This window comes from Sinocyclocheilus rhinocerous, unplaced genomic scaffold, assembly GCF_001515625.1.
Source record: "Sinocyclocheilus rhinocerous isolate Xijiao unplaced genomic scaffold, SAMN03320098_v1.1 scaffold5520, whole genome shotgun sequence".
NCBI lineage: Eukaryota > Metazoa > Chordata > Actinopteri > Cypriniformes > Cyprinidae > Sinocyclocheilus > Sinocyclocheilus rhinocerous.
This window is the reverse complement of record NW_015636164.1, coordinates 68,441-80,193: the sequence shown is the minus strand read 5'-3', so window position 1 is coordinate 80,193 and position 11,753 is coordinate 68,441. Positions and strand designations below refer to the sequence as shown.

Sequence of the window (11,753 nt, the reverse complement as noted above, 5' to 3'; positions counted from 1 at the left end):
CTACCACATTTTGCTATAAGTTTGATTGCATCATATAATAATTGCTGTTAATAGTGTTCATCGTCTGTTTGATTAGGTCTTTAATTGATTTTTTCGTACATTTCTGCCATAAATACATTAACTGACAGTCACCACTGATAAGCTACTTCTAAATATATTGTAGAAACTTACTTTTCTGTAAAGTTGCTTAGGGGTGAGTAAAACGCAGCCTAATTTTCATTTTTGGGACAAATTTGTTATTAAGGGAGAAAAACGAAATGTGGAAAATGCCGGTGAAGGAATACATACAAACAAGAATAGTCGCAGTATCAGAAGTGAAGGTAGGAGAGTGCTGGACTTTCGGTTTGCCCCGCCACTCACTTGAAGATGTTCAGGCAAAAGGAAACACCCATACTACGCAGCAATCATCCTTAATTGCAGAAATGTGGCAAAACATCTCTGGAGAGAACCTCAGATTATTACATTCGAAAGTGCTTTCCATATTTGGATCAACATAGGCTACATTTGTGAACGCACATTTTCTGCAATGTCGTGCGTCTTACAGACCGCAACTTACAATCGCAACTTCATTGTGCTGTTACTCCTTTCGAGCCGAATTTCACAAAATTGGTCAGCTCCCGACAGCATCAGGTGTTTTATTAATGGCGAGTAGAATTATTTACTTATCTCAATGAATGTAATCGAGTAGATATCATAATATTTAGGCTACTAAACATCCGAAGGTAAGTTAAAAGAAAGAGTACAACTTCACAATTCGTATCCGGTCTCAAATAATCGCTCAATCAGTGTTTCAGCCGTGCAAACACGTCAATATAACGGTTTAGTACCAACTGACTTTCATGTAGATTTTACAGCATTAGTTGAGAGATTTTTTTTTCCTTGAGAAAATTTGGTATGCACTGTACCTGATATAGATCCAAAATAATCGATAATGAATCGAATTGAATCGCAAGCTTGTGAATGAAAATCGAATCGTGAAATTTGTGTCAAAACCCAGCCCTAGGCTATAATATTATAAATCTGGTTGGTTTGTATTGGTGACGTGATATGTAAATGATATGCATGCGGCCCGTGAGACTCGCACTTGGACCATAGTGTGGCTCAGTGGAAAAAAAATGTTAAGAACCACTGATCTAGTATTTGAATAGCTGAATCTGATGCTAAAGATGGGGTGGGGGGGGGATAAGGACATGATTTAACCTTCCGCTTCATATTTGATTTTGCAATTATCATCATTACATGGTCCATAAAGACCTTTTCATTCTTTTCTCTCTCTGATACATTGTAATGTGCTACTTTCCATACAAAGTAAATATGTAACATAATTAGTTGATTTATCAGTAACAGCTGACAAATCTCAGCTGTGAGAATGAGTAAACTGAAGACCCGTTTCTCCAGACTGTCTCACTTTCAGTGTTTTTAATCTTTGTTAATGTGCAGGTCATTGCAGAGCAGAACACAGACCACCACTGGAAACAGTCATACAAGAAGGAATAATGTACCATTCAGTACTCGTCAGAGGCAGAGGCAAGACCTGATGTGAAATAAAATGTCATCCGCTCTGGATTTATTGTTGTAAAAAATTAAAGGCATGGTATGTGATTTTTCAAAAACACTTTAGAAAACTGATTCGGGCCGAATAGCAAAACAAACGTGTAGCCAATCAGCAATAAGGGGCGTGTCTACTCGTGATGTGGAGGAGAGAGCTTTCAGTGCATGGGACGGACATTAGCCGAGCCGAGCGACAGAAAGATAGAGATGGCGGATAAAAAACAAATGAGGAAAACGTCTGCGGAACGATAAGGCAAGAAGTAGGACCCGTGTAAATATCGGATCAGCTTTCCAGCGCTGGAGAGAACTCAAGGAGCGGAGACCTGCGATCGGACGCCGAGGTTGCTTTGTTTCTTCTCAATAGGTGAGTAACACCGTGTCTACAACAGCTAAAGTCTGCCTACACTGGACGCGATCAAACAACCGTTGAAAACCATTTGAAACGTGTGTCAGCACGTCATAAATAGAACCCCGCAGCAGTTTTCTGTCGGGAATTTTTGCGCCGCGCCGCTCACGTCCGTAGACACGGTGTAACATTGGTTTTGCTTTGTTTCACAGAACTAATCGTTCCCTGGGTTGCGTATGTATATGTGGGGCGGAGCTATCAAAATAGGGGCAAGACCCTTTTGGGGTAGGGGTGTGTTTGTTTTGGTGATTTCAAATATCAACATTGGCTACCAGAAATCACTTACTCTGCCTTTAACATGACAGTAATTTGACTGAAGCCATAGTAAAATGTGATGCGAAACCCGAATGTGTAAAATAATGTTTGAATGAGGTTCCTGTTGAAGTTGGTGCACAGAACATGCGTGAGCGTGTGTGTTTCGGTACCTGACGATGTTGGGATGGTCGAACTGCTCGAGTCGTTTGAGCAGCGCCACCTCTCGCACCGTGGACAGAGGAAGGCCGTCCTGATTGGTCTGCACTCTCACACTCTTCAGAGCCACAAACTGCCCGCTGTCTCTATCTCGAGCCTTGTAGACGGTCCCGTAAGCGCCGCCGCCGATCTCTGCCACCGGCTCGTACTGCACCGTGCTCTCCTGCGCCATGACCTGCAGCAAACAGCTGGACCAGCCCATAACACCTCATGACATGCTTCTCAACTGCTGTATGACACCAAACTCTGCCATTTAGGGGTTTAGAGGAACCCCAACAAAGTTGATCAAATAACAATAAATGAAATTTGACATTATTAGTGTTTCATTATGCTTTCTAAACACTGTTTTGAAAATGTCTGTAATTCTATAGAGAGAAAACAAACAAAAAAAATTGTTTTTGGTAACACTTTGTTTTTAGGTGTCCTTGTTACACACGTTACATGCACTTACTATTATAATAACAATAAATGCATAATTGCATGCATGTAACCCTAAGCCAAACCCTAACCTTATAGGAAGTACCTTTAGTTAATATTACTCGGTACTAAATGTATAATTACACTGTAACAAGGACACCTTAAAATAAAGTGCAACCAAAGTTTTCACTTAATATAAAAAGTTGAAACATTTTACAGTATAAATTGGGGTTTGTATTTGAGGAAGGGGATAGTTGGCTTCAAAAAGTTTGGGAACTCATTGTATAACTGACCATTGTCCCAGACAGCTGGTTGGATACTTGTTGGACTGTCCAAAAAAACATGCATTTATCATGGCCATGGTTTTATATTAGTGAATCTTTCAAGAAAAAAGGCATACTGTTAGTATTGCTGTCTGAAGTACTGTGGTAAAGTTCAGTTGATATTTGGGTTTGGCCTGTAACAGTCCCACACTCGCAGGATGAGAGTGATGAGCAGATCAGTCAGTCTCATCAGTTACAATATGACTTTCACTAAACTTACAGAGTCAATAACACGTCATCAAATCACATCCGCCGAACTCATGCGTCAACACTTCTGAACACGACATCAAACGAAACGCTATCGCGTGTAATATAACGCGCACGCACACGAACACTCAATGAGAGACACTCACCACGTTTCTCCTCGCGTGTAGAGCTAGTTAAACTAGTTTAGAAGAGTAAAGCGTCCTTCTCATCTCTTCCGAGCAGTTTCTTCCGTCTGCCGCGCTTCAGAGGTGCTGTGCTGTGTTCTGTAGTGTGTGTTGATGAGTGGCGTGCTCAGCTGATATTTCATGAGTTTATTTCTTGAAAGAGTGTGTGTGTGTGAAACTCTGGCCTGTTCTCAGTCTGTGTCTCCATTCACTTCCTGTCTGATCTCAGGGCGGAGCGACACGATCAGACCCCTGACACAACCAATCACCTCACCTCAATAAGCATTAAACGTACCTCAATAACACTCTCTAAGCATTAAACTTACCTCAATAACACTCTCTAAGCATTAAACTTACCTCAATGACACACTTTAACCATTAAACTGACCTCAATAACACATTTTAACCATTTAACTTAACTCACACTTTAACTATTAAATAACTCCCTTTATCATTAAAAGTGCACAATCATAACAGACTTTATTATTAAACAGTTTACTCACATTTTAAACGTAAAAATCATTGGTAATAAGCACATGCAGTTTCTCTACCCTGCTGCCCCTGCATATGTAATATTTTTGTACATTATCTTGGCATTAAAATATATTCTCCTTTACATTAAAATGAGTCATAAAATTTGTGAAACTTTTATCATTTTAAGTGTAAGGAGTTTAAGAATTAAATCTACTAACAGGGATAGTCCACCTGACCCAAAAAATGTCATGTCATTACAAATCTAGAAGATTTTTGTTCTTCTTGTAAACACAAATGAAGATATTTTTAACGAAACCTGTCCCTCCGTTGAAAGTCCATGTAACCAAAACTTTGACATGTCAGAAAGTTCATAAAGACATAGTAGCTAAACGTAATTCATACGAATCAAACGTTTAATCCAAGAATTAATGTAGGCTTTTATTCACATATAAACACTGATCAATGCACATACATACAGCTCATTAAATATGGTCAACACAATCTCAAAGAAGTCAGGAGACTTGGATTAAACTGCTTGATCCATATGTCTTTATTACTGGATCACAAATAAAAAAAATCAATCAAATCCACCATTCCTCTTTTAAAAAGGGACCAACCCATGGTCTGATGAGCCTCAGCATCACGTTCGGACAAACCACCTGGCACCTGCACAATATCCCAACAGTAAAGCAAGGACTGGACTTGAACCCAAACAAACATTTCTGGAGAAACCTGAAAACGTCTGTCCACCGATGGACCCCATTCAACTTGACAGAGCGAGAGAGGATCTGCAAAAAAAAAAAGACAGAAAATCCCCAAATCCAGGCGAGCAAATCTTATCACATCATACCCAAAAAGACTTGAGCTGTAATCATTGTGAAAGGTGCTTCAACAAGATGCTGAGTTAAGAGTCTGGATACATATGCAATGTCGTATTTTATTTATTTATTTATTGCAAAGACAAATCTGTTTTCTGCTTTCTCATTATGTGACCATGTGGTCACATTATGAAGTAAGGTTAGAAAACAAATTCATGTGTGTACAATTACACATCACAAAACAGAAACACGTCCTAACAGAAACAGAAATCCATGCCAATGTAGCCCATGAAAAAGCAAATTCTTTTAGGACTGTGTTTACACCAAGATTTAAAACTCCTGTGATGAAGCTCCTGAATGAAGCACCGCTCAAATCTCTAGAGGTCATAGAACGCATATCACAGGAAATGAAAACAGTGTGATGATTTTAGATCTTGTTGAATTGAAAGAGCGTACCAGGAACTACTGGTGGGGTTTCAGTTTTGACAGGCCAAAAAGGTTATGATTGCGAAGCTATAACTGGACTTCCCCAGAGTGAAATCCACCCATTGGCTCAGGGCAGGAATCAGCTGATTCTGAACAGCTGTGTGTGACTGCAGTCCTTCTGAAGAACTCAAAATGGACTGAACAATCACTTACCATGACAAGCAGCAAAAAGATCTAGACATTCAAATTCTGAAAACAGGCTAGGTCTTCTCATTACATGGACTTGGAGTTGTCACAGCTGGCTTGTAAGCCACAACTATAAGGCAGGATTCAGTATAAGTAGACTGTTAGATTAAGGTTAGGGTTACTAGAATAAGTTGACATGTAGTTACAAAGTTACTTCAAAGTATACTATCAAAATAGCATGTTACCAAAAATAGATACATAAATTAAAACAAATCTCAAAGTAACACCAATCTAGATTGTGGAGAAGGGGAGCAAAGGAACGGTCACTATCCTCTCAATCCAGGCAGGATTAATGAGCCAAGAACAGCACCTAGAGAACCACCAGCCCACAAAATAAGGTGGTTTTGGTGCAGTAAAAACAGTGAAAATGTTTCCGTGCTAACTAAACCGTTCAAAAGCGAGACTGAAGATGTATCTTGTACATTTATACCTCATGGATGCATGTTTTCTGTTGGATTTAGCCTGAAGGATGTTGTACTGGAACTGCCTGCATCTCTCAAATTGTTTTAGGACTTCAATGACTGGAAATGAATGATCCTTAATCTTTCAACATGGTGATTTAATTTACTTAATATGACTATATAATATATGTACCTATATAATATTTGGCATATGTTAATTTATTGTAATGTGTGTTTACATGCAAGTCTTACATTACAAGTCTTGATTAGTCTAATGCAGTACATGTAGCAAGGTTATTTTTTATATAATAAATAGAAAGAATACAAGTAAATAGAGAATACTAGTGTTAGAGGGTCAATTTATGCTTTTAAATAAAAAGAAAACAAGTCAACAGAATAGAAAAATAATAGAGAACGCTAGTGTTGGAGGGTCAATTTATTTTATTTTTAAATAAAAAGAAAACAAGTAGTTAGACTAGAAATAGAATAGAGAGTGCAAGAGGGTCAAGTGTAGATGGATAAGATGTCTTGAATGACTTGGATTAAGCTGGGCAGGTCATTCCACCAGGAGGGAACATTTACGGTAAAAGTCTGTGAAAGTGATTTTGTGCAGCTTCGGGATGGCACTTTAATGCAGCTTTCACTTGCAGAACGTGAGCTTCTAGAGGGCACATAAGTAGTGAATTTAGGTAAAGGGGTGCAGAGCAAATTGGTGAACAGAGGTGTGAAATGTATTATTTTCAGGTCGTTAAAGACTAATCTTTCAGCTGCATTCTGGATTAATTGTAGAGGTTTGATAGAACTGGTTGGAAGACCTGCCAAGAGAGCATTGCAATAGTCTAGCCTGGACAGAACAAGAGCTTGAACAAGGAGTTGTGTAGCATGTTCTGAAAGAAAGGGCCTGACCATCCTAATGTTGTATAAAGCAAATCTGCAGGACCGGGCAGTTTTAAGCAGTTATCGTCTGATCATCAGGATGGAATGAGAGGTAGAGTTGAGTGTCATCAGCATAGCAGTGATATGAAAACCCTTGTTTCTGAATGAAAGAACCTAGTGATGCCATGTAGACCAAGAAGAGAAGTGGTCCAAGAACTGAGCCCTGAGGCACCGCAGTAGCTAGATGTTATGATTTGGACACCCTACCCCTCCAAGTTACCTTGAAGGAACTTTGCCAGTAGATACAACATAGGATGCATGCTGTGCTTCACAAAGTAATTATTAGTGGCCAAGCAACAATATTCTGTAAGAAACTGAAAATACTCCATCTATATATTTTGTCCAATACTATCCACCACAAACTGTTCCGGTGATTTTCAGAACAAGTTGCACTGAAATGACCGAATGCACTGAAACATTTTTTAATAGTGTTGAAAATCAAAAATCTGTCTGGTTAACATAGCAAGCTGACAAACATTTCACCTGATTGGTGTAGCGTTTGATAATCAATAAATTGTGTCTGAATCTTTCCTGGGATGAAATTATTCCTCTGTTCTTGACTCCATTATAATGAGTGCATACTGAGCTAAACACACAATTGTCTTCTCAATTTTTACATATCTGACTGAAACGGCTTCTTAAACAAGAAACAAATGTAGGATGGGACTTGATTGTGTCCTTTGGAATTTGACTGGATCACTGTTGTTGGCTAATTGCGATTGTAATCTCATACACATCTGGGCTATTTTCCAGGTTTTCATAAATGTCCATGAAAAATAAAACCAATATAGGCTGTGAAAAGCTGCATCTTTCTTCTATCTAGACTCATAATGAGCAACATTATTCTTTTTCATGTTGTTCCTGGCCTTCAGTCACTCACTGTGTGCTGCACTGTTTTGTTTTGTTAGTGCAATTTACTCACCAGTATTGTGTTGACGTTTATTTAAGTTCACTTGATTACATGCATTTGTTAAGTAACATGGACAATAGAGGATTCAGTGAAACAGTGAAAGCTGATTTACTCTGTAAAGTCAAGAGTCACTTCACTAGGAGGAAGCATGTTTAATTGGCCTATCTTTGCTCAGTAGGAGAAATAAATGCAGAAGAATTCAATCTAAATGTGGGACAGATGTAAGTTGAGAGTGAATGTGCTGACATGTGTCATAAGACATGAGGAGCGGAAGTTCTGTAAGCACCGCCTTCTCTACAGAATGGGTGTCAATGTTGATTTGGCGTCGCCTTGATCTCTGAAGACCTCATCGTTCACCGTTTCACTGAGGATCATATCATCTGGAAAGGGATCATGGCCTACCAGTTCAAACTGGCTGAAAAACTGGTCATACTCAATGACCGGGGTCAAGGAGTGCTGATCAGGATGAACCACATTAAAAAGGTGAGAGGAAAATTCATTCTTGTAATATTCACAAACCCCTGAAAAAGACTAATATAGGCAGAACTGATTTTGTTTGTTTGAACTCGCAGTGAATATGTGACTGATTGACAAAAGACTGAACTGAATTAACTGCTGTTTGTTGAATTGTTTGTAGAACCGAACAATGCTCAAATATCCTGCTGCATTATTAATCACCAAGTGTTTTTACAGTATGTGTTTTTATAATCTAGATTGGTTTTGAACGTACATTATAACAATTTTATTCAGAGGGCTTTTAAAAATATAATTTATGCATTGTATTTTGTCATGTTTTCCAAAGAAAGTATGTTCCGTCTCAGTATTGTAGAGAAAGAGGAAGTGCACACAGGAAATGAACAGGACCTATCAGGCCCCTCTGTAAACCACATCTCCCTCACATACATGTCTGTCTCAGAACCAGTGTTACACATATTCACGGCAGAGCTTCTAAAGGACTAATCCACTGTCAAGACAAATGCAAACATTACGGTGCAATAAATCAATATATAGATTCTCTGACCAACCCAAACGGCACAAGTTTCTGTGTTGGACATTCTACCTACTTTTCTTCAGTGTCTTTGCACTGCCTCTACGGTGGCTCGTGCTGTAAAAGCTAAATGTTATGCAGGCCTCTACACAAGGTTAAAAATCATATTTATCTATGCTTGATATCCACAGTAAAATTGGGCACTTCAGAATGTCTCATGTCGAGCCGAATGCACCCTATGCTGTATCATTCTGAAACTCTGTATGTGCCTTCTGCTAATAGCATTTGATTAATTTGGCCTATTGTCTTGATAGATTCCTTGAGACATACAGAGAACAATGATACCAGTTATGGTTAAACTTGCAGTCTGACATTTGAAATTGTTTTTTGAACTCATAATTGAATATTGGTCTGATTTTCACTGAATTTTCTTCAGATCATCTTCAGAGCATGCCATACATTTGTGGTAAAAAATTAAATCACATTACAAATGATTGTATTATTATAAATATTTTCAATGTTTTTTTTTCCCACAAAGGTGACACATTAATTTGTTTTCGGTCCTTGTGTATTGCGTATACAAAACTGTATTTTTGAAAGTATGAGGAGGTGTAACGAATCATCCACTGAAGGCGAGCGTAAGTGAGAACCCAAGTGCAGTTTATTTACAGTGATCCAAACATCCAAACAATAAACGAAGACTAGAGACACAGACTTGACGAGGCATGAACAGACTAGACTCACCAACAGCTGGTTACAACATCAATACACGACTAAAGACAATGGCAACATGAGGGCTACTTATAGCAGACAATGAAGGTCACATGACAAGAACAAACCAATGGGAAACAAGACACATGACCTAGACAACCAATCAGAACATGACACAATGAACAGAGGAACCAATGGCATGAATACATGAGGACAAGAGAAGCATGACACAAACAGGGACCATGATAAACTCCAAAATAAAAGACATGAAAACATGAACAAGAACCAAAACCCAAACACAAAACCCTACATTACAGGAGGATGGCTTCCCCAGAGTCTAGTTTCTTCCTCATCTATCTGAAGCAGCTTTCTTTTGGCTCACTGAGGATTTTAAAGGTGTACTTACTGTCATTCTGCTTTAGAATTATTTGTATTTTTAAAAGTATTATAGAAATAAAATAAAATTGAATAGTGAGGCCAGAAAATCTGTTAAACATCATGGACAGGCTACATGATCATATCCTGATCAAGGCATCCTTCATCATTCAACATTGAGGGGCACAAATGTTTTTGGGTGGTTTGGCATTCTGGGTTTTTATGTTATTTTTTCATGTAATTTTTATTTCAGGTATGCACAGACCCAAAGCGAAGACCATCATACTTTACTGACAAAAGCATGGAATCTGCCATAAAATACATCAACAGAAAATTTCCCAACTTTGACATCAGGGGTGGCAGTGTGAGTATTCACAAATAAAAAGGGATTCATTGTTGTCTTTGTATTTGGCTCAAATCTTGACTATTTTATTTCCTTTTTTTTCCCCAATATTTTTCTGCAGCAACATCTGAGTAACATACAGAAGCAGAAGTCAGCCGTATTGGAGGGCCTGCACAGTTATTACGAGTCCTTCATAGATGTCATGGAGTTCAGGGTAAGCATGTCAACAGATTAAACTCCTTGTTAAGTTCAAGTTCATTTGGTGGCCATCTTAGTAATATTGTCAGGCAGCAGTTTCTAGTCATGCAAGTACAGCTTAATCTACTTAAACTGAGAAATACTCATTTTCAAAGACTCACAGAAGGATATAAGACTACAATTTTACAGCTCTTTGCAAAAAAAACAAAAAACAAAACAATAACATCATGTCAAATGAGCAACCCTAGTGAAAAATAAATATACTTAATTGTATTTAAAATATGTTTATTTCATGATAAGTATACTAAAAATAGATTGACATGTCTATACGAACTGAAAATACACTCTAAATGTAGTTATTTCATGCTTTCATCTAGCACAAACTTAGTGCACTACAAATTCATTTGTAAAATACTATATTTTATACTAATACATTTGGGGAAGGATGATATATATATATATATATATTCATCCTTAAGAAAGTACACTGGCCAGGTTCTTCGTTCTTCATTCCATCTACAACACGTTTTAAAAAGTGATTTTCATAATGGTGCTTTTTGGGAACAAAAAAAAAAAAAACTTTAAATATGACCTAAACACACACCCACATAAACCAACTGGATGACACCTTTGAAAGAGGATGCTCACTTCATAACCCCAATGACATGTCCATGCTCAACCCGACAATTAGTCTTGGTAAAAGATGAATGAGGCAACTCATCTTATGATCCTGTAGATCTTATGATCCTGCCATTTTAATGTATGTCTGTGGGGACTGTTTGTACTGTATGTTGTCGTCATATCATTAAGGCTGCTGTATGAGTTCTCACCTAAGACTATGGCATAAAAGACAATATCACATTCTGTGTATCGATATTTGTTTGTTCCTTTGCCCGTTAAATGTGTCTTGATAAGTATTGTAATAATGTGATTTTAAGATCGGCCTAAATATATGCTACAGTATGTTCAGTGAAGGGGGCTTGATAAGTCAGTCTCTCCTCACCTAACTTCCACAAGCTGTGAAATTCACCAACAAGTTCTTCCACACTGACTGAATCAATCTTTTTTTTTTTTTAACCTTGCCTTATACACAGAGGCATTGTTGTGTTAGAATAGAAAAGGCTCCTGTCCAAACTATTGCTATAAAATTAGAAGCACACAATTCCCTAGAATATCATTATATGCTTAAATATTAAGATTTGTACTCATGGAAATTACGAGAGTAGTCAAACCTGTTCATTAGAAGGGGTGTCCCAATACTTTTGGCAATATAGTGTGTAAGCCAGCCTAGCTATTCAAAATCTTTGTCTGCAATTTAATAATATTGACCTATTACTTTTGCTATTGCTTTTGACCATTAGGTATCAGTAACATAATTCACTCAGAAC

At 37.9% G+C, this 11,753-nt stretch overlaps 2 protein-coding genes across 2 annotated transcripts in view; one reads left to right on the top strand and one right to left on the bottom strand.

The window, feature by feature from the left end:
- LOC107747701 (cyclin-dependent kinase 4-like) overlaps positions 1–3,812 on the bottom strand; it is a 16,248-nt gene extending 12,436 nt beyond the window's left edge. Inside the window, exons 1-2 of the mRNA XM_016562301.1 lie at positions 3,522–3,812; positions 2,383–2,674 (exon numbers count right to left, since the gene is read on the bottom strand). Of these exons, the coding sequence (XP_016417787.1) occupies positions 2,383–2,630 (248 nt within the window). The 5' untranslated portion in view covers positions 2,631–2,674; positions 3,522–3,812. The remainder of the gene's footprint in view (positions 1–2,382; positions 2,675–3,521) is intronic.
- A 4,260-nt stretch (positions 3,813–8,072) lies between these two features.
- The window catches only part of LOC107747702 (nck-associated protein 1-like), a 31,125-nt gene continuing 27,444 nt past the window's right edge, over positions 8,073–11,753 (top strand). The window contains exons 1-3 of the mRNA XM_016562302.1: positions 8,073–8,233; positions 10,078–10,188; positions 10,289–10,381. Of these exons, the coding sequence (XP_016417788.1) occupies positions 8,144–8,233; positions 10,078–10,188; positions 10,289–10,381 (294 nt within the window). The 5' untranslated portion in view covers positions 8,073–8,143. The remainder of the gene's footprint in view (positions 8,234–10,077; positions 10,189–10,288; positions 10,382–11,753) is intronic.